The sequence below is a fragment of the Pomacea canaliculata genome, linkage group LG9 (genome assembly GCF_003073045.1).
Source record: "Pomacea canaliculata isolate SZHN2017 linkage group LG9, ASM307304v1, whole genome shotgun sequence".
Classification (NCBI taxonomy): domain Eukaryota; kingdom Metazoa; phylum Mollusca; class Gastropoda; order Architaenioglossa; family Ampullariidae; genus Pomacea; species Pomacea canaliculata.
The window spans coordinates 17,252,374-17,279,241 of NC_037598.1; the positions used below are offsets into that span (position 1 = coordinate 17,252,374).

Here is a 26,868-nt window from a genome sequence, read left to right on the forward strand (position 1 = left end):
TAGGCACCGATGAAACAACGAACAGAACAAAACTACACCCGACCACAAACCTTCCTCTACGTCGTGCACTGGCAGTAATACTGTCATACCTCAGATATGAAACTCCTTCTCAACAGTAGTCATAACTCCGATCTTAACAGCTAATTCCCTCTCAACAATGCTGCCATACCTCCGATTTTACAGTAAACTCCTCAATAGTAGCCATACAGTGTTCCCTCGCTACTTCGCGGTTCATCTATCGCGGATTCACTACTTCGCGGTTTTTTTTTGAGCGAAGTATCGATCGCTACTTCCGCGCTGGGAATTCTCGTTCTACAAAATACCATAGATACTTCAACAGGAAAAAGACGAAAAATGAAGCTGTATTAGTATTTTTATTAAAATACCATGATTATTTTGTAGATAGAAAGAAATAATTGTGTAACAGAAATCCATTGCTATGCGTAAGCGACGAGCCATGATTGTTATCTCCCATCTCGCAGCCAGTTCGCATCAGTTTTTTGGGTTTCTCTGAGTCCAGTTATAATTTTTTTACACTAATTTGTTATTGTACTGTATTAATACCATGATTAATATATTACTTTACACTCACATGATATTGTTTTACATGTATATATTATTATTGCATGTAAGTCCCTACTTCGCGGAAATTCTTTTATCGCGGCTGATCATAGCACCTATCCCCCGCGATAAACGAGGGAACACTGTACCTCAGATTTTACAGTAAGCGCACTCTCAGACACAAAGGCAAATTTCTGGCTAACCTCGGTATCTACAGTACAGCACCAGTCCAGACCAACCAGACGATGAACTGAGCAGCAGTACAAGAGGATACGTCACCTGCTATTTCTATATCACGTAGCAACAGTACAAGAGAATACGTCACCTGTTATTTCTAAATCACGTAGCAGTAATACAGGATATGTCACTAAAAATTTATAACCCACGTAGCAGCAGTACAAGGTAACACACCCCTCATTATTAACTCGTGTCGCAGCGATGCAGCTTTCCGTTGAGGATGCTGCAGCACAGAGCTGGTGCCGTGTTATTATGCAAGCCCGCCATCACCTGGTCACAGCTGGTGCGTGCGAGAAAGAGACGGACGCATCGGAAGGAAGGGGGAGGGGAAGAGAAGAAAGAGGTATGCCGGAGGGAGAGGCTGCAATGATGCCCGACATGGCACGAGTAGTAATAAAGGCTGCTCATACTGCATGAATGGAGGATGGGTTTGACGGCAGCGTGCGTCTGAGGGCAGAAATGTTTGTGCTCGCTGCAAGGAAAGCGCAGCGATTCCACGGCGCTGCACGGCGCTGTTTGCAGGCGTCCCTCTATCCCCAGAAGACTTGTACACATCTACCCAACTTCAGCAGCCGCCAACACGTCTGTACCTGCCATCCCTCCTCCCCTAAGACAGACAAATGCATCTAATAAAGTAGTCCCTGTGGGAGGAGGGTGGGGAAGTCTTGCCAAATACAAGTAGCGCCTCAGTGACGAGCAAACGGGGTGGGGGACGTTTTACTGCACCCCTCTCCACCGCCCATGCAAGCTGCAGACTGCTCACTGTTTTCCAGTGGACCATGTACAACGAAGCAGTCGTAAAAGATGGACTTGAGAGACCTCAATTCTCGGGCAAAGCTATGCCAAGCCAGCTCCGCGGTTGCGAGGCGTGCACGGGGCAGCATTTCTGTTTGTCAGTGTGGTTACGTGGCCGTGGTCCGCTCGGAACGGAAGCGCGTGTCGTACAAGACAAGAAGACAGACTGCTTCAAGGTGGAGGCAACACTAGTCTACAGGACTGCTGTTTCGCGGTGTGGTCAAGCGGTCTGCAAACACACCTGGTCCTGCAGGTGAACATGGTGTGCTTCAGGTGGGGGAGTCACGGAGCGTGGACCACCGAGTACTCCTGAAAACTAGTGGTTAAATAACCTCCACCTTCGCTCAGAGATTATTATAGGCAGGTCGTCATTCAAAGCCCTAGTCTTGCTCGTCTCACTGTTGGTAAGAGAGGTGCGGTCAACCTTGGTGCACCACCAAAGGGTACACTCCCATCGCCTGCTGCAGTAACTGGGTGTCAGTTCAATTTAACAAGTTGTATGGCAATCAATTTTGCAAGGCTGTTTGACGGGTCATTTGTTGGCACGCCCGCTCTTACACAGAAAAGGTAGATAGTTTTCAATAAGCAGCAAGTTCATCTGAATGCAAGATTTAAAAAATTAAAAAAAAAAAAATAGAAACGAAAATAAGGTTTGAAAAGGTAGACATGTTTTGACGATTGATGTATTCTTTTTTGTGTCTTTTAGAAAACATTGAAATACACACTCAGCCGTCTCTAACCGCCCTCCATTTATGAAACAGTTGAAGCACCAGTAATAGTTTTGTGTAGGAAATATGGCAGCAGTTCTTTTGGGTGTTTGATATAAATTTCATTCCATCTTGCAAGATATCTTTCATTTACATTAAAAATATAAATAAAAAAATTAATATCTCCCCCGTTGATATCCCTTATGCATAAACAAATTTGATTTTGGAATGCCTCCATCTCAGAATCGACATATGCACAGCGTTTCTTGAATGCCCATGTAGCAATATCTGATGTCACATCGTCAAGTCGAGCGACCAGAAAATGTTTCTGATGGAGGTGGGAGGAATTGGTAAAGATATCACAGGGTACCCTGCTATCACAGGGTATTCGTTGTGTGAAATACACAGTCACAAACCAGAGATACAGCACATGCCAGTGTTGCACGCAGAGGATGCCAGCAGCTAGGTCATGCCGGGTCAATTCCACATCGAGGTTCAGCTCAAGTTCCTGGTCATTATCGACAACGATTTCAAAGAAAAACAAAAGCCAAAGATCGTTGGAGAGTTCTTGTTGACAAACACAAACAAGGGATGGCGTCAGTGCTGTATACGGGTGCCATGCCTGATTACAAGGACTAGGGCCACGGGTAGCCTCTTCAATACTTGCATGCATCATATCGATTGTGTACACTGCAATGACAACATCAATTCCTATTTTAAAAGGTTTTACTTATTCTTGCTAGATTCAATTGAGACATTTTTAACTTGGTTTAGCAGTAAAGGTAAAACACGAAAACAAAGGAATCCCGAGTTTATACCGACCAAACTGTCAACTTTGCCCTCCAGCTGTTCGTGTTCCAGCTGTTTGTCATGGAGGTGGGGGAATCATTATGTCCAGGGGCTCCAGCTGTTTTGTGTGAAAGGAGACCGGACCGCGAACCTTTTTTGTCCCACGGAACAGATACGACAGCTGTTTCTAGGATGAAGCATGAGGTGTCACAGCATTGGGAGGTTGCCAGCCATATGGTTGGTTGTCTGCTGGTCCTGCATGCTGAGATGGCCGTCATGGCGGACCTTCTCGCTGTCCGAGCTTTGCGTGAGTAGTGTGAGGCCGCGCTCGTGCCCAGGGCGGCCAATCCGCTTTGGTGCAGCTGTGCGAGGCCCAGGCAGCTTATCGCCGTCGTGAGCCGCCGTCAGCCAGGTCTGTCTGCACCAGCACCACATGATGCGGCGCCTTGAGCTCCTGGTGTCGTCAGCTGTAGCTTTACTCCACCGCCTTTTTACACCAGTCCATTCTGTGCCATTCCACGCCTTTCATCCCGCACCGTGCACAATAAAACGCCAACAGCTCAACAGTTGAGGCGGGTCTTCCGAGGGCGCTCTCGTGCTGTGAACAGCAGGAGCAGGCAATGGTGGAGGGAGGACTGTGTGTACGTGTATGTGAGAGAGAGAAAACTGCCAATGATGTCATTCACACAAGGCTGACCATAACGGTTTTCAGTTCTCAAGAAATGCTAATTTCTTTCTAATAAACTCGTTGTCATCAAAGCAAGGAAGGTCTGTTTTGCTGCCAGGTCTGATGCCGTCTTGTACATGGGCTACGCACCTGATGACTCCGGGTAGAGGGTGGGGGAAGGGGCACAGACACAAGAGGCGGCCAGCTCTTGCAGCGGTTTACAAGAACTAAATTACAGCCTGTGAAATAAAAACTTGCTGTATTTCCACCGCTGACGAAAGCTCCTCTTTTGCTTGCAGTTCTGTAACTGGTCCCTTGCTGGGTACGGCACTATGTTCGCTTCAGGTTTCGTATTGTCTATAAAAAGATCTTTTACCGTCCCTTTCCTTCTGTTTCTCACACAACTTATCGCAGCTTTCCTCCCCGTCTCCTTTTAGTTTCTTTGACTTTCGTCTTCGCAAGAATCGTCATGGGAGAAAGACAAGGACATTCGCTCGACGCCATGTTGTATTCGTGACATGCTAGGACAGCTAGGTACATCTTTCCAGTCAAAATGACTAACAATTTTCACATACAAATCCAATAATAAATTTGGAAAAAAGTGACAGCGATATACAACTAGACACACCTTTTGAAGAATACTTCTACTCTGACACAGATTTCTAATATATTACCAATTATATAATTTCTTTTGACTTAAACACTGCAGAGCATATTTCAACACTGACAATTTTTGCAATATGTGCTGAGTATGACTAGGTGCCTACTGTTCAGAAACTACATGTAAACAGGACTGATAAAGGAAGAGAATCAGGCGTTGCTCGGCGCTGTTGTATGTCGACGCATTACGAAAGTCTGCGAAGGACGATACACACAACGACACTTTTGACGACAGAATGACACACGTGACAATCCTGATGTGCCTTTGCCATCACTAGATCATGGGGAAATTTTGATCATCATCATGACCATGATCATTATTATTCCACTAGGACTGTTCTTAAAATCTGCTACCACAAACTTTTATTCATTTGAACCCTTTAAGGAAATGGAGCGTGATAGTTGATAAACATGAGCTTGACTGCAGTCTGCGAATGGGAGCAGTGTGGAGGTGGGGTGGCTAAGTGAGCAGGGGGAGGGGAGAACTACCTCTGTTCAGTGTACGGACCAGCGCCGCTCGCGCCCCCATGGGTCTGGAGCTGACGACAGGATGGACCTTGAGCTGTAGGCCCTTCTTTCCGCCCTGCGCGAGGCTGCAAGTACCGCCATCCTCGAGTTTCTTCCGCATTGTTTAGCCACCTCGCCTTGTACTTCGCCTTGTGCCCCCACGACAGCTGGCACCACACTTTCAGGCCGGGGGTGGGGAAATGTTGGGAGACAGGGAGAACCCCTCAGTTTCCAGTAGAAGTCTTCACGCCACGCCGACCTCAGCCCCGACACCAGCACCATCAGCACCACGTGACGCGTCAGGCGCTGACATGCACACCGCACCGTTTCACCAGCACATTGAATGTCAGCTGACATCGGCACCAACAACGTTCCACCATCAGCTACAATTCAGTGTCGAGGCTGTAATGTACTTACTAGCCGGTCAAGCTGATCTTTCCCTTCAGTACTGCACCATGTCACAGCAGGGGCCCACAGAACCCTTGACGAGCGCACATTCTGCGACCAGCTTACTGAGTTTATACAATAACAATAACAATTCTCTTTCTTCTTCCTGGCTTGTGCTCATACAAAAGCAGTCATACTGTGAATGGCAAGTATTGCGATTAAAAAAAGGGAGAGGAAAAAAATGGCTGTCACACCTAAGCAATTTCGCACATGGGAAAGAAAAGAGGAAAGAAAAGAAAACGGGGAAATATTGCTAAGCCCAACAGTGGAGAGAAGGTTGGTGGTGGTGTTGGTGGTGATGGTGTCTCACGCCGTCAGAACACGGGCTGGGGAAAGAAGTGCATCAAGAGGCGGGGTGGGGTGGGATCAGAGAAAAGGAGAAGACGGGTACTCACGAAGTGTGCACGTTGCAGTCAAAGAAGGTGAAGTTGGTGGAGACGAACTCCTGCTGGTTCATCACCACAGACAGCCGCATCACGATAGCGTCTGCAACACAACAGGTCACGAAACTTGACCCCTGGAATCGCTAGTCACAATAATGTTGTATCTGTATGTGTGTGAGAGAGAAGGAAATATATATATATGAGTGTGTGTGGCAAAGAAAGGGTGTGTGAGAAAGAGAAATGTGTATATGAGTGAGTGAAAAAAAAAGCAAGAAATAATGTGTGTGTGTGTAATAAGAGTGTGTGCAAGCGCATTTCCTAGACAGACATCGTCGTCTTGCTAAAATGTTTTAGGCAAACAGCAGTTGGCCGTATTTCAATATTGGTTTATATGTCGTTTTGATATGTCAAAGTGATGACTAAATACATCAGATGCATAAAAAACTGCCTACGAACAAAACTGAGAAAAAAACAGGCATCTGTCATATAATGTTTACACATCTCATAAGTTTATAGCGCAATGCAAATTTACAAGCGCTTAAAGAGACATTAAAGAGACAGTATACATTAATCAAACTTATTTTAGTATTTAACATTTTCACAGAAAGATTACAAGGAAGGAACATTCAAACTTTGCTAAAGTATTACCATATGCAAGAGACATGCATAAACGATTTCACGCTTTCTCTAGGGTAATTAATCAGGATAAGACGATGGCTCTCAGTTGTGTCCGAGAACTATCTCACAGCTGTAGGCACACAAATATGCAGACCTCAGTCAGTTTTAGGAGCTCGGTACATTTATAGAACATCCACTTATAATGACCTATTACGACGAAGGAATAACCACGGCCATTTATCAGATAAAATCCACTTATAATGGTCATTACGGGAAAGGGAACAACCACGCCCTCTGTATGTCGATTTATCTCGGGGTCTGAATGGTCACTGGCAGGGATTCGCTTCTAAACCTGGAGCTGCTGGCACTGGAGGGTAGATGTCTCTACTTATCTGACTAAAGCACTGGAGGGTAGATGTCTCTACCTATCTGACTAAAGCACTGGAGAATGAAATCATTACGGGGCCAAAGATCGTGTTCCAGACGAGTTCTCGCACCTGTCCTTCAGGGCTCGGCTTTAGGGCCTATTTTAGTTCTCCAATTAATAATAATGTTACTGACACTGAATAAACTATTTGTCGATAACACATTTTCAGTAATTTTCCACGTTTGACAAGAAATGTCAGCGTCTGATTTAAGGACAGAAGGTGGACAACCTCCAGACCCATGCGAGAATGGCCGACGCCAACAGAAGGAATTTTGCCATTAACACCAAACAGAGAACAAACATGGCCGACATGCAGGCGCTCGATCAGTAACGGTCTCAGTGGACAGACAGACACCCGTCATCTGCTGCTTCCCTGCCGTCTCCTCCATTCCCATCCCTCTCAACCCCACAAAAAACAATGTGGGAGTACACATCACACAGTTCCGCCAAACGTACGTGACAGCTTCCCGCACTCGGACCAGCCACAACAGGCTGCTCTGTTCACATGTTGCACTCTGACCCTCAGGGGAGAAGACTTAAAGAATGTAATATCTAAAATACACTTTCATGTCAAAAATTAACGCCGCTATTTTGTCCAGTAGGATTTAATAATCTTGACCTTTTGTCAGCAGACTATTAGGTTCTCCCACTGCAGTCGGGATGGGCAAACTGTGCATGACATAACACATCTCCCTTTACTCGGGCAAAAAACCGTTTGCACCCTCATCCCAGCAGGGGAAACAATTCCACGCTCTAAAGCCCCCACCCTCACTCGGCGGACGGTCCCACCCCCACTCCACCTTATTCTGGAAACATCAGGCTCTTGTCACTCCCAGCATAACGACCTTGTCACTGCCAGCATCACCAGGCGGCTCTTGTTGCACTAGTGTCTAGTCCAATCACCCAAGACGCTAATTGCTGTCTCTCTAGTGCAGCAACCCAAGACCCTAGTACTGCTCTAGTCCTAACCCCTTCCACCTTTTCAAGCATGCACTATTTCTCTCATGATCAAACTTCACACGATGAAAAGCAGATTATTCCGCAAGTGCTTTGAAGCTCTCGCAAACATTAATAAAGTTTTTCTCGCAGGAGGCTGTTTTTTTTTTGTTTTTGTTTTTTGTGTTCAGTCCGGGAAGCCGATGTTCGTGGAGATGCTGTAGGACGGCATGGACAAGGGCGGTGTGGTCAGACCCTGGGGTCAAAGCACGCTTGGGCGGCTCGGCACGTCTTACACGTCATGGCCGCCGGGCGCCGGCCGAGGGCTTTGATCACACACCCTGCCTGTTACTAGCCACGCGACACAACTAAAGCTTTGGCGCTCCGCACTTCCGCTTACGGCACGGCGCCTCAAAGAAGCGGGTTGATTCACACAAAAGGCTTTTCCAGAACGTTCGGTCAAACGGATTTTTTCCTTATTTTGAAGTTGACACGCAATGAGCAGGACTTGCGTAGTCTGTACAGATGATTTTCACGGGGACTGAGCGCTCGACATGGAAGGACAGGGAGAATATTTTTTGAACACAAGAATAGGAGTGGATATCTATAACCGTACGGCCATAGCAATCTTGTCTGATAATAAACGTGCCAAAAACACACACACACATTCACCAGGTATGATGGCTAGGTTAAGCGTCCTTTCTACCCGTGACCTGATCCCCCAGTCGCTGCACCAGTCACACAAGACAACGTGCGAGTACACATCACATAGGTAAGTTCTGCCAAACGCACGTGACAGCTTCCAGTACTCTGACAAGTCAAGCAGGCCCTCTACATGTTGCTCTATGATTCTCAAGGGAGGAAAGTCGACACAGAAAAGGGAGGTCACAAGCGCACCCTTTAGCGGCTATCTGAGGTAGAGTAAGGTCTACAGGGGCAACAACCTGCATCATAGTCTCACCGTCCAGTGCACCGCGGCACGTGCCAGGGCATTGCTGAGGGTCAGTCGTCGTCAGGGACGATGACATGCCTCAGACAGCGCCTCGAAGAAAGGGCTTAGACCTCATCAGTTTTTGGCCATCGATCGGTCAGCTGCAGCCTCCAGGCTACTGAGACGTCGTCCACCCTCCCTTTCCTGATAAAACCTCCGGTATGCCTACAGACGAACTCACTATAGCTAGAAGGCCATTTCCAACCTAAGCCCTCGCCATCACTGGTCAGTCAACTGCCCAGTTATGTGTACCAGATAGAAAGAGAGGCTGGGTAAGGGATGGAGAGCTAAGTACAGCTTGCCAGGCCCCGGTCAACACGAAGTTACACTCGGTCTAGAGGCGGGACCCTTACGACTGCGGGGTCTGTAACTTCTAGTCCTACTGAACTGCAGCTCGTGCTGTCCCCACAAGGTCCCGGCACCTACAGCACTACAAGCATCAGGATCTATGCAGTCAGAAACATTTGTGGGAGTTGGGGGTTGGGGGAGACAGGGCACATCCAGGGCCATACCGCTGCTGCCACCTCTGGGGCTGCACAAAGCCGGCGGAGGAAGAGCCGTGTAACCCACACCGTGCACTTCCCTCCCTCCTTGAAGACCGGCGTGAGGGAGAGCGGTCGATACCGCTGGCTCCAGGCTGATCCCACCCTTGCACTGGGTCAGAGTTATGCCTGACAGCTCAAATTGTGCTCAATTGTTCGTCCTCTTCCGAGCTGGCAAAGTCTTTTCAATTTTTCCCATTTAAAAAAAGGCCATATACACGTCAATCTTAGACCATTCAAGGACACAGTGGAATAGCCAGCAATTTCCAAGGCAGTACCAGAAGCTAACGAGCTCGAGTCGATATGACTCATCCTTTTGCCTGTTGCTTTCGAATGTATCTTCTCGCGAGAGTTTGAGCGTTTCCATCAGAAGCGCAGTTGTACGTTATTCATATCAACACATGAATCATCGGCCCATGGCGCGCCCGCTGCGGCCGCCATCACGCCTTGCCCCCAATCAACTCTAACGGCCGGCGTGCCATCTCAGGTCGCCTCCCGCTTCACTGGCCGCCACACCCGCCCCAACTCCTTTCTGAGGGCCACGAGGTCTTCTGCCTGGGTCACGACTATGACAATGCACTTGTGGCCTCGGCGGACACGCTCGACGTCGGCACCATTAACCGTCACAGACCACTTCCATTAGGTTGCGTAACAACGGCACAGAAAAACACCACTTCGCCACAAGGCCCATTACTCTCGCCTCCTCCCCCCCCCCACAAAGAAAAGTGTGGACAGAAAAGGGTGGGAAACGAAGGGATAAGAGAGGAAGGCAAGAGACGCCTGATCCACAACATTTACAGTACACGTTACCAAAACATCATCATAGAACATGTCGCGATAACCACAACAACATTCATGGTGCTCGCTGCCAAACCGACATAATCCAAAAAACAACGATATTCAAAGTATGTGTTGCGAAAACAAGACGACTTCAGCAAATAAATGATTCGCCGGGGAGACGGAGCACTGTTGTGGAAGAGATTCCATCTCCTGCATGACCAATCTGCTGATAAATCTTTTCAGAGATTTTTTTAATAGCTGATTTTATCGCTTAAAAAAATTTAAGCAGATCTCTTGGCGCAAGGACGACTTCATGGAAGGCCAAGACAAAGAAGGTACTCCTGACACAGGCTCATGCTCAACCGCTGTAAGCTACAAGAGCAGATATACAGGATATTCAATATTACTGTTAAAAAGTTGTGATGATTCAAAATGACTAAAGTGCTGAACCAGAAAGGCAACCAAACTCATTATACAAACTCGTTATTCATTTCTGGGACAAAGAAACAACAAACTAAGAGGAGGAAGGAGGGGAACGCCAACACACAATGATTCCAGCCTCCAGCCAAGTTCATCCAGACCCTCGACTTATTGCAAGCCGTCAGTCATGCAGCGGGCCCCGCCCCTGTCGGACCGCAGGACTCTTGCCTCTGGACAAGCAGCAGCAGCAGCAGGTGAAGGCAACACAGGCTGCAACAGTTACGGGCTGGGACGCGGGACACGGAGGGTCCATGGAAGGCCGGACGTGTCTGTGCTCAGCTGCCATGTGTTTGTTCAATCAATATATTGAGTTCCACTTGTGGGATAACGCAGCGCCCTCTCGGTGACTCATACACTGCCTCCCTCTGTCTCCCCCTCCATCTCCCTGCCTCCGGAAGAGAAAACAGCAAGTCAAAAGAAGTGAATGGCGATGAAACAAGCGACGTAACATCCACCCCACCCCACCCCATTCCTTATTTTTTAAAAGATTTTCTCTTACAGTTTCCCGATGTATACAATAATGTATATATTTATGTTATAATGCCTTTTCCCATAGTCTGCTCTGCTGCAAATGGAAAATTTCAACTGCAACATCTGAATGTTTCCATGACAATTACTCTACTACTGCTGCAACAACAGGGTCTGGTCTGAGTAATGTATGCTCGCTGAACAGACCTTTTTCAGCCTTTTCGTTCTTTCTTACATAGCGTGGTGGTAATAATCTTCTGGTTCATTATCGACAGTACTTTCCTGAATACTTTATTTACTGCAAGGACAAACCAGACAGCTGCAGATGAAGGGTGGACTAACATCAACCCTGACCACACGCCACTCGCAATGTGTGTGTGGGTGTGAGAGATACAAAATAGCTGGATATGAAGTGGGACAAAGGATGGAGACAAGCGTGGAATATTGTCTCCCAAAGCCAGAAACTAAGCACAACACTCTAACTCTTTGCACAACACTCTAACTCTGTGCACGACACGAATTAGAAAGTAAAACTGCCTGGAGGTCGCTCTTGCACGGTCTGTCATCATCTGCATTGCCTCAGTCTGCTCCAGGCCACCATCTTCGCTGTGCTTGACAACGGGTGTCAAAAACTGTCCATATCTTTAAGTATGTAACCAGCTCAGTAACCTTCCTATTATAAGATACACTAAGATGTAACTTGTGGTGCTCTCTCGCTCTCTCAATGATTGGGTGAGGTTCATTTACATGACACTGACTTTCCAGCCCCAGAAATCACGTGATGTCGTATTGGAACACGTTGATGTCCTCCACCACCACGTCACGAAGCTGATCGTTGCCTTGTGTACACAAATGATAATTTGGCATCGTGATGAGCTGACTTACCTGTGCACAGGTGAGAACCCAGCACTGCGATGAGTCTTAAGAATGACAGTAACTCGGTGAGCCCTTGAAGGTAACCGAGCTTTAACAACTGGCTGCTAGCACCTGTTCCGACAAAACAGCTCGAGATGAAGTGGGACGAGAGGAGAGTGAGGCAAGCGTGGACATATTGTCTCCATGTCCATCAGCTCCAGGACCTGCGTCTCCGCGCGTCTAAATAAATATGTACTTTTCCATCTGCTATCGTTGGTCGCAGGCTCTACAGCAGTGTTGGTCATGAAATGTCTGTCACATCAAGTCACTGTGACCCAAGCTGTCACCGTCACTGGCAGGGGGCGGCGGTGCACGTGCTGTGTGGGTCAAGGCCACTAACGAGGTCAAGATCTCACAAGATGTCCAACACACACTACTCACGCCGTCAGCCCCAATACTGTAGCATACTGCACCCTGACAAGCGGGAAGCGACAAGGCAAGTTGCTGGGCCGCCTGTTGCCACAACTACTTAGCGGGACTGTCCATCAGAGATGTCCCAAGCGAGAGCAGGCGCGCGGGGATATGCAGGCTCGTGCAAACAAACAAGAAAAAGTCACCTCACAATAAAAAAAGTCATTATCTACAAGCATTTGGAGAAAGGAGATCCCCCGGGGTAGAAGCAGGTGAACAAAAAAAAGACAAAAACCAAACGTTTGCACGGCTGCTGCTGATGTTATTACTACTCCCAGGCTCACACAGTAGCTCAGGGTGGTTGGGGGTGACTGAGTGCATGCATCGCCGGTGCAGCTGTCACCTGACTTTGTTAGATTAACATTCCAAATCCTGATTTTGTCTGGATTATGACATATTTGGTCTATTTATGATCGAAATTTTTAGCACCATCTCAAACAAATACTTTCACAGACCTGGTGAAGAAAACAGCGTCTGTTACAGATCACATCTCACGGGAAAGTAACTGTTAAATTGAACTTACAGATCCATTCTTCACACTAAGCCAGAGCCTGAAAATACCAGAAGCAACCATTCAGTCGTACCTGAAATGACTATGTGCATGAATGTAATTAGGAAGGAGACATCAATGACTGCTGAGACTCTACAAGAAACTTTTAGCAATGTCGCCAGTGTTCAATTCCCCTACACACGCTAGTACAAGAGAAGATGGATGCTTAATCTTGCTGTTACTGACATACCGGTTTGATAGGCTTTTTTTTTTCCTTTTGCAATGCCCATAAAGCTACACACTGTGGCCCAAGCGTCGCCATTAACAGAAGCAGGCAGTCCGGACTCAGTCCAACATCATGATGAAAAGGTTCACAACTTCCATTCCTTCTCCTCCATCGTTTCTAGCAGAACAACACGCTGGGGACTTGGAACACTGGGGACTTTCATTAAGGGAGACCATTTCTCTCTTCCGTCTATCTCTTAACCTACCTTCTAGCATTGCTGAGAATAAAAAACAGAGAATAACTGATGACTCGCATCTTATAACATTCATGAAATACAGCCAACAAGACGACAAAGTGTCCAGAGATAGTTTCTCACAATGTACATAAAACAATGTCAACAAGAAATCAATAATTGTTGGGAGTCGGACTAGGTGAAAGAGAATCTTGTTATTTATACTCGGGCAGAACAAGTGAAGATCTCTCTTACGAAGCTGGTGGTCTGAAGACAACCTTTTGTAGTAGTAGCTGTAGTACACAGAAGCTAGTCTACTGCTGATGTACTTGCAATCCGCAGCCGAGGGTAGATGATTCTGTCACCTGTCTGTACTTTATGACTTTGTAGCTACTTTGTATGGGCCTCACATGAACACAAATTAAAGCTGATATTTGTATTAGTTTTTCTAGTTTTATAAGAAGTGGTAGTGTGTTACCACAACAAAAATGTTCATCTATGACTCTTCTTTCTGGGTGAGGCTTAGAACTTTTTGAACGAGCCTCGTAGTTTGTCTGCTGGGAGGCAGGTTGTCTGGGTGTCTGCATGTACACGTGACATTCAAAACAAAACAAAACAAAACCTGCAAACATCTCTTCAGCCACATGCTCTCTTTTCTGAAGTCGACCCTGTATACTATACAGATGTGGATTACATTCCTTTTCTCCACCAGAACAATGCACACACATCATGACTGTTATGACGATGGATGGCACCCAGGCAGCAGCTAGTGAAGCAGGTTTCTGGAAATAAGACTCCTGTCCTGTGGTACCCAGGTACTCTCCGGTCAAAACCACGGCCACTGGGGAGTAAACAACAGAAATATAATGCCGCAAGGTCATCGTGGCACTGACCTTTACCTGTCGGGATTGGAGGTAAGAGGTTGGTGGCTGGAGAGTAGCACTGGATGCCCATGGAGGTACGGTTGGCTGGCGTCGACAGCGGCGTGTGAGGGGTGGACAGGGAGGAGCCGGAGCTGGTGGCGGGGCTGGTGAAGGAGCACTTGTAGGTGTAGTGCTTCTCGAATTCCGGCAAGTTCTGGATGTGCAAGGTCAGCTGTACACAGCAACAGACAGCGAGCGTTATTCCCTTTCCAATGGATGAGTGCTACAAGGACATCTATTAGGGTCATGAACACAACAACATATATAAACTGCTCTAAAATCTGTTATCTTTAATTACTTTAATTAAATACTTTAAAGCGCCGTCAAGACCGTCCCCTAGCGATCTCGAGACTTCATTACCTTTACAGTATGTGTTACAGGGATGTAAAGACTATTTCACAGCGCGTATTACAGTGTAGTGACTACATTACAGCGTGTTACAGTGTAGTGACTACATTACAGCACATGTTACAGTGTCATCACTACATTACATCGTGTGTTAGTGTCGGGGCTAGATTACAGCGTGTGTTACAATGTAGTGACTACATTACAGCGTGTGTTACAGTGTAGTGACTACATTACAGCGTGTTACAGTGTAGTGACTACATTACAGCGTGTGTTACAGTGTAGTGACTACATTACAGCATATTACAGTGTCAGGACAACTTCGCATCATGTGTTATAGTGTCATGACTACATCACAGCGTGTGTTACAGTGTCATGACTACATTACAGCTTGTGTTACAGTGTCATGACAACTTCACAGCGCGTGTCAGTGAGGTCAAGACGACTTAATAACATGTACAAGAGATGTCAAGACTACTAAGGGCCTGACGACACCCACGCACCAGGCGGGTCTTGTCCTTTTGGATCTGGTTGGGCAGCACCGAGGTGATCTTGGTGCACTCCTCTCCCTTGTACGGCAGCCATCGCTTGGGTGTGTCGCTGCCCTGGCACTCCGACCTCAGGCTGCACCTGGCGGCAGACAAATGCCATCATCAACACGAGCTAATACCACCTCGCTCTACTCCATACACTAAGCACAATCTAATGCAACCTTGTTCCTCTTTCCAAATAAACACAGAAGAGCATTCTCTCATTCTATCAGCCATTCTTTCTGCTTTGTGCAGTGTGTTAATACTACTGCCGTGACTGATCGTCCATAACTTTCAGCCTGGACGATGATTTTAAAAGTTTCATTAAGGATGCATCATATTGATTTATGCGGGAAAATCTTGTTTTGAAATTCATGTTTTTTATGCAGAAAACCACTCCAATTCCGTTGCAGCACAAGAAAAATGTAAACTGTAGAGGAAAAAAAAGGACGCGGGAGGTGACCTCACAGTCCCGGAGGATCCAACAACACGACATTACAGGATTTCTGTTTCAAGAACTAATGTTTAAATGTAAGCTCGGTAAGTGCACAATGTAATGGCACCACCTCAAAATCACTTTTAATAAATTTAAACTTTGAGCTGCATTTTACAAGTATTTACATTTATGCATAATCTTGTATGTCCGTTCTCACTGACACTGTTTTAATCACAAATAATTTTACCTGAAAAAAAAAACTGTTACATTCAAACTTAGCTGGACTAAGTTCTTCCAATCAGTTTATTTTATACTTTTTAACGAGATTTCCTTACTACGGATGAGAACATTTTACATACGCATGGATGCACGCGCGCTCGCGCACACACACACACCGAGGACCAAGTTGTCTGTGGTAGGATACAGCAAGTTTATAAGAGATGGCTCGACTCATCACTCAATGCGTACGATATCACGGGTGACACTGAAGAGTACAGAATGCAAATGTTCTGGGTACACGATGAGAAGTTAAGAAACATCAAGCGAACTACTCTAAGTTAAAGGAAGGAACGGCTGGCGGCAGGAAGAGAAAGGGAGAAAGAGATCAACAGACCTCGTCAACTGTACAAGGGCTCGTTACAAAGAATGATGCTGCAAGAAAACAGGAGAAGCCGGAAAACACCTAGAACATTCTACAGACACACAAAGGCACAACATTCATCGCACATCAAAATCAAATGACCAAACACGGGTGAGACTCTGATTAAGCTGGCACATAGGATATGAAGACTACAAATATTTTTAGCATTACAAGAGCTTCGAACCAGACGCCTTTCTCTTCCTAGTCATGACAACAACGCCATCTGGTCCCACACTGCTTTTTAAAAAAATTAAAACTGTTTTAAGCAAAATAAACTTAAGCAGGACTTCAACAACACATGGTTCCCGTCAGCACACGCAAGCATACAAATGGCAGCATCCTTGAGAGAGAAGCGAAATTAAAGTTTTCATCGGATGAGAATGCAGAACAATTTAAAAACAAAACCTGTTTACGACAAAAATGTGGTAAATAATAAAAGTGCATGCGTGGGGCGTTGAGGCGAGTACAGCAAGAACCAACTCCACACGACTCCGGTGTCAAGAGACAGAAGGTAGAGGCTGCGGCCTCTAGTCAACAAAATATTTTGTGTACATAATGTGATCATGCGCAGATTAGATATTAAAGATAATATGCATTAAGAAATGCAATCAGAGATTATCTGTGAACATTCAGATTCATGAACTGTTAAAAAGCATTTTCTTAAGTTTAACTTCAAATTTTACATCGCGTACGATGTCTTCAACATTTCCTCACTGTATTCTGCCGAGAGCTTTTAATAATGTCTGAAGCCAGTTTCTTCCCTGAAACTGCTTCTGTCGCCGCTGCTGAAACGATTTTAAAAAGGCTGAAACAGCTCTCAGCTGTGTTTAAAGTGAAAAGCAGACTGAAGCCGCCGATCAAATGCCAGAGTACCGCGTCCTAAGGACTTGCAAGAGATTTGTTGGATAGGAAACATTTCCAAGATGTTGCTTGACAACAGTCCTTTTGCAGCCTACATCCCCCCGACCACAAAGTCCGCACTGAGCCCTGCATTACCACTCTGTCGCCATTCTGTCGGAACGTCCACGTGACACACTTTCAAGCTGCAAGTTCTCATATTCTGCTGCTGCAAGTTCCGCAGGCTCAGTAGCCATGTTTTACACTAGCCCGCCATCACAGCTTCATAGAGGTTCGTCGAATAGAAAATAGAAAATAGAACAAATTTCTGTTATAAAGACCCTGCTCTTGGGGGTCACCAGAAGGCTCCTACAGTTAGCTACCCTTCCTTCTTTCTGAGTTTGTACCCATGAGTTCTCTCACGAACACACACACACAAAACTGACTATTTTCCTGACTGTGTTGGAGAGAACTGTTGCCGCCATGTAAAGACACTTCACGTTTTCCTGTGTTCGCCTGTGGCAAGCGTGAGTGGCGGTCACATGATGTTGGGTGTCCGTTATTCCCTCGCCATGAGCTACAATGTCGGGACAACCAAGACGGACACTGCGACAGACCTCACAACCACTTCTGCCAAAACTTGCTTCAGCACACCCTTACCCGAGGTCTACATTCACTTTGGTAGCTGACCTCCCTGTGGCCAATTTAACTGGCCCTCAGCACTATCTTCACTCAGCTGGAGCTCTTCCAAGCTACACTTACTTCACTAGCTGACCTACCCTCTTGTTACACTTAGAGCACTTCTCCTTCTGGATATGCTGAGTTCAGTAGCCGGCCCTCCAGCACTCCTCCCTCTTGCTATGCTTCTTAGTTCAGTAGCCGGGCCTCCAGCACTCCTCCTCTTGCTATGCTTCTTAGTTCAGAGCCGGCCCTCCAGAACTCCTCCCTCTTGCTATGCTGAGTTCAGAGCCGGCCCTCCAGCACTCCTCCCTCTGGCTATGCTGAGTTCAGTAGCCGGCACTCCAGCACTCCTCCCTCTTGCTATGCTTCTTAGTTCAGTAGCCGGCCCTCCAGCACTCCTCCCTCTTGCTATGCTGAGTTCAGAGCCGGCCCTCCAGAACTCCTCCCTCTGGCTAGGCTTCTTAGATCAGTAGCCGGCCCTCCGGCACTCCTCCCTCTGGCTATGCTGTTCAGTAGCCGGCCCTCCAGTGCTGTGAAGTGGCCGTGAGTTGTTGGTCGTGAGATGTGATGTTTGGCTTGGCGAGGCCCACTATTTTCATACCAAACAAAGACAGCGCGCCAAGACACACAAGGCCAAGGAAATTGGTCTGATGATGAAAATAGCATTTTAATGACACGGGCAGTGAGACGAATGTAAGTGGCATCTAAGAAGACGCCAGGCTCGAGGTCGGAAGAGCAGGGGAGGTAAGGCGGAAGAGAAAACATGACATTATCTTTCCCTGGCGTGCCAAAAAATCAATGGCATCTGGTAATTCATTTCATGGGTTTTCGCGACAAAGGAAACAAGGGCTCGCTACGCTGCACGTAGCAGTGAGTGACACGATGGCAACCATGCAGGAAGGCTGACACAACTCATTACAATGACTGGCTTGCAAGCATACAGGCCGCTCTCCTCACGCCACCCGCCATGGCCTGACACACCCGCCCGTCACTGGCATCCATGGCCGAGCCTGGTGTTTGAACAAGCGCATGGCACATTGTGTCATGGTCCGGTCGTTACAATGCCATCAAATATTGATGTTTTTCGCCTGACTTTTCGAACCACAAAGGCCCCCACAATAAGCGCGGCTACAACATGGTGGTCATAGAGGCCACCCCGCCACCCGCTCTCCCAGGCTTACCATCCGATCAATACCCAGTGCGCACCGCTCTGAAAGGGACCGCAACTATTGCACTTCCAGCTTCGTCCTTCCATTGGCGCTGCTGATGCCGTGCCACCCACAAACAGGGTGGTCAGAACACCACAGCACAATGCCACATAAACTACACATCTACACAGCACATTACAATTACGGGTATCGCAGCACACAACAGAGGGCAATGGGTGCAGTCAACAATCTGGATTAAAATTACTGCTGCCACCAGCGTCCCAGCTGTTATGCACAGACAGCTGTCATATATACAAGGAAATACAGCTGTCACAGCAGCTTCACGAATAGCAGCAGCACTGACAGCTGTCAATATGCCAACTTCTCGACGCTGCCTTCAGCAAGAGACTTCAGTTGACAACACCCGAGTTAAAACTGCCATCGACATGCCAGACTAAAACTGCCAATACCAAAATGAAAAATGCCAATAAGACAGACTACCGATGTCAACAGCACAATTAGACATGCCAATAAGACAGACTACCGATGCCAATGTCTGTCCTTTAGACACGTGACCCCACAGACGGCGACCTTTACAAGCAGCGCGTGTGCGCATGTCCGGTACTTGCGGAGGTCGTCAGACACGCACGGCACGACGGCGGAGAGGATCAGGGGTGGAGGGGGTTAAACTTTGCATAAGGTTCGCGGGCAGACGACCACTGACAGCATATGATTTGCAGTGGGACTTAATTTCACTCTCGAATTCAAGAGCCAGGCCTCAAATTATGAAGGCAGATCAATCACAGATTGACGTGATGCAGCTGACCACCCTCCCGGCTCAGACGGTTACAAAACACGACAGGGAGGATGAGCGTGATGATGGTGGAGGGGTGGGACTGCTGAGAGAAGGACAAAACGAGTTGCTGAAGACAGGCTGGACCTGAAGCACGCACTTAACATCACTTGTCTAACAATCGCTGACATCGGCGTCATCATCTCTTCCGGGACAGCGGAGGAGTGCTTGAGGCTGCGCCGTGTCATGTCGACCTACTCCGGCACGTCAAGTGGCACCAAATCCAAAGTTCGAAGTATTATGCTTACTCACAATGTCCTCTGAGACACTAGACGGCCTAAGGACTTTAGTTCCAAGATAAATATGTCGAGCATAATATCAAATGAAAGCTGGAAATTTCAAAAATTGATGGACCACGCGCCGTAACCAGTGGAAGCGTAGAAACGATGTCAGCAACTCGAGGCACTAAGTTCTACCTACAGGGTGTATCCGTACTGGCATATCTAATGTCTAGCTCTCACCCTTAACCCCTGAAACACTAAAGGGGGGGGGGGTTAATCAGCTGTACAGCTGCAGCTGCAATGTGTATTTGAGGCCATTTACAGCACAGGCTAAAAAAAGCATTACAAACAGAACAGTGTGGAGTGAGCAAATCTGTAACAGAGTTACACATGTGGCAGGCAGCATAGTAAGAGCAGCGGACCTCTGAACCCCAAGCAAACACTACCCGGTTGGATACCCTTGAGACCAGCTGTGGACATGCAGGAGATGGGCACCACCCTCTACAAAATATTGGTCCAAGCTCTCCTCTGTGACTTTAAATCCATGGGACTCCCTTGACTTAGGCGGGACAGCCATTGTGACGATTCGTGACCGAGTGACAGTGCAAATGAGCTTCGTAAGAGATTGCAGTAATGCGCAGAAGACGTTAATCAATCAGTCACGTGGTCGCCAGAATACTGGCAGCTAACAGCTCGCCTCTTGCTGGCGACTACAGGAAGGTCCCCCCTTCACACACACGCACATCACACGACACCTCTTGGACTGTGGTGGCCATTAATCCCGACTAAACACAAGGCCGTGCACAAGTAGACTATCTGGCTGTACACGCGCACTCTCCCAATCATTACTTCCCTTGACCACATCTTCAAGACGATCCTTTCATCGCCGGCAACAATCGCTTCTCGTCTGACCGGCGGAGTGGGCCGGACCGTCAGCCAAACAGCCAGTTTCTCCCGTGTTGAGTAAATTTACCCCCCGATCAGCCTCCTCAAGTGCCGTAAATCATCAGCGAAGTGGTAGAAGGGGAGGCAACTTTGGCAAACACTGGCGCTGAGAGTTGTCTGTGAAGACGGTCCTGGGCACTGGCACAAAAAAAAAAAAAAAAGCCCACCGCCGGCTACAAGAAGCTAAAGGGTTGTGTTAGATGCGTGGAGGGTTGGTGATGGTGGTGGTGGGAGGCAGTGGCCGGAGAGAGGCAACTTTTCAAGGCTGTTGCTGTTGGATGGTGACTCGATTAACTTTGCCAGAAATTAGCCCGTTGTCGATTGGCAAGATCTTCTCGCCGCGCGATGTGGCGGCACTGGGGCGGTCCGCTCTGAGAGGCGGTGGCGGCAATTTCCTGCATCATCTATCATAACCAGCGCCCCAATCACGTGCAAGCATGATGTGGTTTTCTTAGCGCCCATAATCCCTTCTCTCATCCCCTGCCCGAATCGCTAATGATCGATTAGCCACACTTGCTACAGACATCTCGCCCCACAGCGACCTGCCGTGTTGTTCAGACCTGGTGCCCTGCAACTGGGAGACTGGGGGAGGGGAGCGCGACTAGCAAGGGCTGGGTGGATGGGGTGTGTGTGTGATGGGGGGAAGAATCGGAGTAAGCGAAGTCAATCACAAAGAGCCAGCGCCCTCTAATGTATTGAAACTGTTGGTACTGAGTAAATTAATGTTTACTGTTTATTGATGTAAATCCCGTTTGTCATGTAACTGCCGGCAGTCACTGTGTTGCTCTGGAGTTATGTGCAAGTACTGGCACCATGTCGAGAGAAAGGCAGCTAACAGCCACTTTCTGAACATCGCTTGTGTTGGTGTCGCCAGGAGAAAGCACGGAAAAGGAACCGACTGAACGTCCAGTCCATGGTTTTATGAACCCCAGACAAATACTTCAAATGGGGCGGAGCATTCAACTATTACGGATTAATTCTGTGTCAAAAGGTTACCAGTGCTCTTGTGGTCATTACTAGTTGCCTCTCTCTGTCAAGCGCAAGGAAGCAGCAGTAAAAAGAAACATAAAAAAGGATTATTTGACAGACAAGTGTTCTCCAAAAGTTCAGTTACTGTGCCCAAACTACAGCTGAGATAAAACTCTTACAGTCACTCTCGTGTCATCAAAAGGCCGAGGGATTGTAAATAAGAGTTACACGAAGCCAGCTTTCTCCATCCTGTCTCCGTGTTTACACTAGGACTGTAGAAAACAAACTCCTCTTTTCTCCCCTCTCCAAAAATACTTCCACCTAATCATGAAATATTTTGCTGACAGCGCTGTTTCACGAAGCCACAAAGATTCAATTGTTCTAACACACACCTGCCTGTTGCAGCAGCTTAACAGGTGGTGTGATGGACAACTGTCAAACACTGGGATGCTAGAAACAGACCACCAACTGCCTCACCAACGTGGAGAGAGCATCAGTGTGGGCAGTTTACACACTGAGGACCTACATGGCAACAGCCAGCCAGTCCTCGACTTTAAAACTGAAGTATTTACAACTTTTGCTTGAGTGTAGCATGATTCGCTCTTCTATGGTTCCCATTCCCAGTCACGGGTATGCAGCAGCCTCTTCCAAGCCAGAGTTTTCATCGTTTTTCTTACTGTTGTTAGTTAGCACTCAATGTTTTTCTTACAAGTACAAGCCAACAGGCGTTATTTCCACTAATAGCAGGCCGGAACCCATCACTAGTTTGGTCAAATCTTACCATTATAGTGACTAGTTCTACCCAAAACTTATCGTTTTACGTTTTACACAAGTATTACGCCGTTAGGTTAGAAAGCACAGGGGTCGCCACAGGTCCCGTGACAGCACGCGGCTTTGGTTGAACACAGCTCACAAATTAATCAGCGGTTAACCACCCATGTCATGGCGGGAGATGAACGCATGCCAGTTCCAGCACCCAGCCACTCAACAGGCAGGAGCAAGCAGGGCCAGGGTGCCGAGCTTACGCGGGGGTCTAAGGTCGAATCAATCCACTCAAAATTCAGCAAGTGCCATGGCGGATGATTGATGCTGTGATCAGAAGGCTTGTACCCACAATCCCAGGCGTGACGCAGCTCTAGGGCTTGCCTCTTCCCATCGCCATTAGATACCCCCCTTCTCCCATCCCTCCCAGCACGCTCTAGCGGGCAGTTTACAGCAACAAGTGGTTGACGGGGAAGGGAGCTCGCTCGCCATTAAAACAAACGTCCGTCGATATGGCGCACGGCGGACAGACTTGACTGCAGAGTACAGCGACTACAGCACGGACAGACGGAACCATCATGGAGTCGAGAAGTTCCCCGAAAGCAGACTGGCTAGAGAGCGTATATCGAGTCCAGCCTGCGACGGGATCTTAGAAATAAGCATCACACCGTCTTATATAGCATGTTTACTCTGTGCCCCATCATCATCATCATCCACACACGCACAATTTTATTCTCACTCACACACATGCACGCTCTTCATTCTCAACACACATTTCATTGTCTCACACAGACACAAACTTCCGTCACACGACACTTCATTCTCACACAAACACACACACACTTCCTTTACACACTTACACATCACACTTCATTCTCACACACACACACAGTTTCCTGTATACAAAGACAGCTGCGCTATGTCACGTACACTGCCAAACTAAACTCTGCACCACACCCTAACTAGCTGTTACCGGGTGATAGCCATAGTAATCAAATCAAACCACGTGGTGCACACTGGCGCAAGGCAGGTACAAACCAAAGTCTCTAGCAACAAAGGTCGGCATGTCGTCCATATGGAAGGTGAGGCAGAAAGTTCCCCCGGGCCGCCATGTACCGTCGTAGCACGCGGCCCGCCGCTCCGCCGGAAGCTAAGATACAAGGAGGTTGTAGGCCTGAAACTCGTATTCACGTCGTCACAACAGTCAGCATTGTTCAGGCGGCTACTCGCGCCGAGCTCTCATTACCCAGCATGCCGTGCGCCTCTTGCACAGACCCGCCTTACCCTTCCTGACGACTTGGGTGGACGGCCACTCGTGATGCAATTACACGGCATATTCAGGGCGTTTCCTGCACATTGTCATCTAATGGAAAGCATTATCCAGAAGATTTCTTGGACAGCAATCAATAAGCTGGCAGCTCCTCGGGTACTGGGCCCTCCTCGTCTAGTTAACTGCTCCGTACAGGCGCCGTGAACCCATGTCCACTGATCATCTCATCCTCTCGTCAGACCATATGATCCTATCACACCTCGGATAATGATCACATCGTGTGATCACACATCACCTTATCCGATCACCTTGCGACAAGCTGCTGGAGACAAAACGTGTTACTAACTGGGCTGATACCACACCTGCAATACCTAAATAATTTCACAAGATAAACCCATCAACCTCACAGCTTACTAACTCGAAAGTCTAGCGATAAATGATGTATGTTCAGTGTATTGTGCTAAACAGTACTAAAACATGAAGAAAACAACAAATTTTAAAGTACAAAGATGCTCATCTCCTGGCGCTTCAGTGATGTCCCACAGTCACAAAGCATAAACCAGCATACAGCTCATGACACCATCACAAGCTTCTCTGCTGTCACACGGCAGCAAGGTCTGGCGCCATTAACAGTGTACGCCGAGCAACTAACTTCATAACATAATATAAGGAAACTAAACACTCAAGCAAGTGCAGACAGAGAGAAACTCCGACTCTTTAATGACTTCCACTCCAGCTATTGTCATATTTCGCAAGGTGAAGCTGAAGAATTACTCAGCCTCATATTCATCCACCCGTCCACCCACTCACCAACCACACCCCCAACCGACCCCTCTCACAAACTCCTAGGCACGACTGCAAAACGTCACGCTAACAGCTATAACTATGTCACAGAAAACTGACAGAGAAGAACGTCACTTTAACAGTTCTAACTACACATCACTCATGCAGTGATAGTTACATGTCACAAAACGAACACCATCGCTTGAGTATTTTTAGCTACACGTCACAGAAAAAACATAACCTAAATAGGTCTACCTACATGTCACAGAAAGGACAAAACATCACTGAAGAGGTTCTAGCTACACATCACAAAAAGAACATATCTAGACAGGTCTAGCTACACATCGCAGATCCAAACTAGACAAGTCTAGCTACACGTCACAGAACCAACCTAGACAGGACTAGCTACACGTCACAGAACCAACCTAGACAGGTCCAGCTACACGTCACGGAACCAACCTAGACAGGTCTAGCTACACGTCACAGAACCAAACTACACAGGTCTAGCTACACGTCACACAGAGTGGTGGTGACGTTCTAGGCAGGTGGTGCGTTGTGTGCACGTTCATGCTCGCCTCTCTGGCCAGGCTCCAGAACAGTGGGCAATAAATGACATGCTTCGTTTCCTCAAATGCGATGTGGATGAATCAAATGGTCCCGCGCAGCTTGTGTTTACCCTCTCGAGAGAATTCAAGAATCATTTACTAAATGAGGGTTGCAAGCCAAGTTGTTAGCCCGCACATTTTTCTGAAAGCCGGATATCGGATGATTAGAACGCTGGAAAAGCATGATGACTGTTATTTTTATCACAGTGCCACGTCAGGCAGCGGAGACTGCACTGCATTGTGTGGCAGTGCCACCTCACTACTGCATGTCTGTAGCAGTATCAGTACAGACAATGACATGTCAGGCAGTGTAGCAGTATCAGTACAGACAATGACATGTCAGACAGTGTAGCAGTATCAGTACAATGACATGCCGGGCAATATAGCAGTGTCAGCACAATGACATGTCAGGCAGTGTAGCAGTGTCAGCACAATGACATGCCGGGCAATATAGCAGTGTCAGCACAGACAATGACATGTCAGGCAGTATAGAAGTCAGCACAGACAATAACATGTCAGGCAGTATAGAAGTCAGCACAGACAATGACATGTCAGGCAGTATAGAAGTCAGCACAGACAATAACATGTCAGGCAGAGTAGCAGTGTCAGCACAATGACATGTCAGTGCAGTATTACAGACAGTCCACGTGAGCTCAGTGACTCATGCAGCGGATAGAAATCACTCCTCAGTACAACAGGCACAGCCGCACAGACGTGAGCTGACAGTGGAGTGACCGAAGAAGCTGCTCGCAACAGCTGGGTGGGAGATGGTGAAGGCGGAATATGAACAAACCACAGACAGACGAAACTTCTCTATGGTAACAATGAGAACCGTTCGCCTACTAACATTTAGTGAGCAGCCACAGAGAAAGTACAGCCAGCCGACCGGCCAGCCAGCCTGGTGTGCTAACTCTGCATGCAAGCATCACCGAGGTTAGGGAGTGACAAGACAGTCACAGTCACACGGCCCAGTGGAGGTGGTGCACAAAAGACTTGCTGCTGACCAGAAGAATGTACTGCACACACTGCTCCATGCCCCACACCATATAAATGTTGCTATGAAAAAAAATGCATACGCTTACTGAATGTGAAGTCCCATCTGCGCCTGGCTTGGCCGGACCACACCAAACAAAGGTAACTAGGGAAACGTGATGTAGCTCTACAACAGTATGACCACTAACATTGACCTGACCATCAACTCCGTCATGTAGCTCTGTGACATCTTTCTAACATCTTATTTCCCTGTCAGCACACCTTTCATACTCACTGCCACGTACGTTCTTCTGTCACTCCCAACACAAAGGCCATCAGTGTTGTCCGTCGTCAGCCTTCACAGCTTGTGATTACTAGCACTGCTACATGACAACACGTGTGTAGCATTTTATTACTTTTCCACGAAACAAGTGCATGGTCTGCCTTCAGCTAACGAGTCCATTTCAACAGTGCTAGGACCCCACCTCTTTCATCACAACAAAACAACGACATGATACTAGCAGTACACAACACAATGGCCACTGTAGAACATCAATAACACAAAACGTCACAGGACTAACTAGCAGTACACTACAATGACAGCTACACCACTGTAGAACATCAATAATACAAAAATACAAAAGCACTAGCGACAGGACATCTATGGCTCGAGGTACAA

The 26,868-nt window shown here is 47.4% G+C and overlaps 1 protein-coding gene across 1 annotated transcript in view; it reads right to left on the reverse strand.

Annotated features, from left to right (window-relative positions):
- The window catches only part of LOC112572209 (plexin A3-like), an 87,606-nt gene that overhangs the window by 13,103 nt on the left and 47,635 nt on the right, over positions 1-26,868 (reverse strand). Inside the window, exons 8-10 of the mRNA XM_025251781.1 lie at positions 15,041-15,167; positions 14,163-14,364; positions 5,766-5,856 (exon numbers count right to left, since the gene is read on the reverse strand). Of these exons, the coding sequence (XP_025107566.1) occupies positions 5,766-5,856; positions 14,163-14,364; positions 15,041-15,167 (420 nt within the window). The remainder of the gene's footprint in view (positions 1-5,765; positions 5,857-14,162; positions 14,365-15,040; positions 15,168-26,868) is intronic.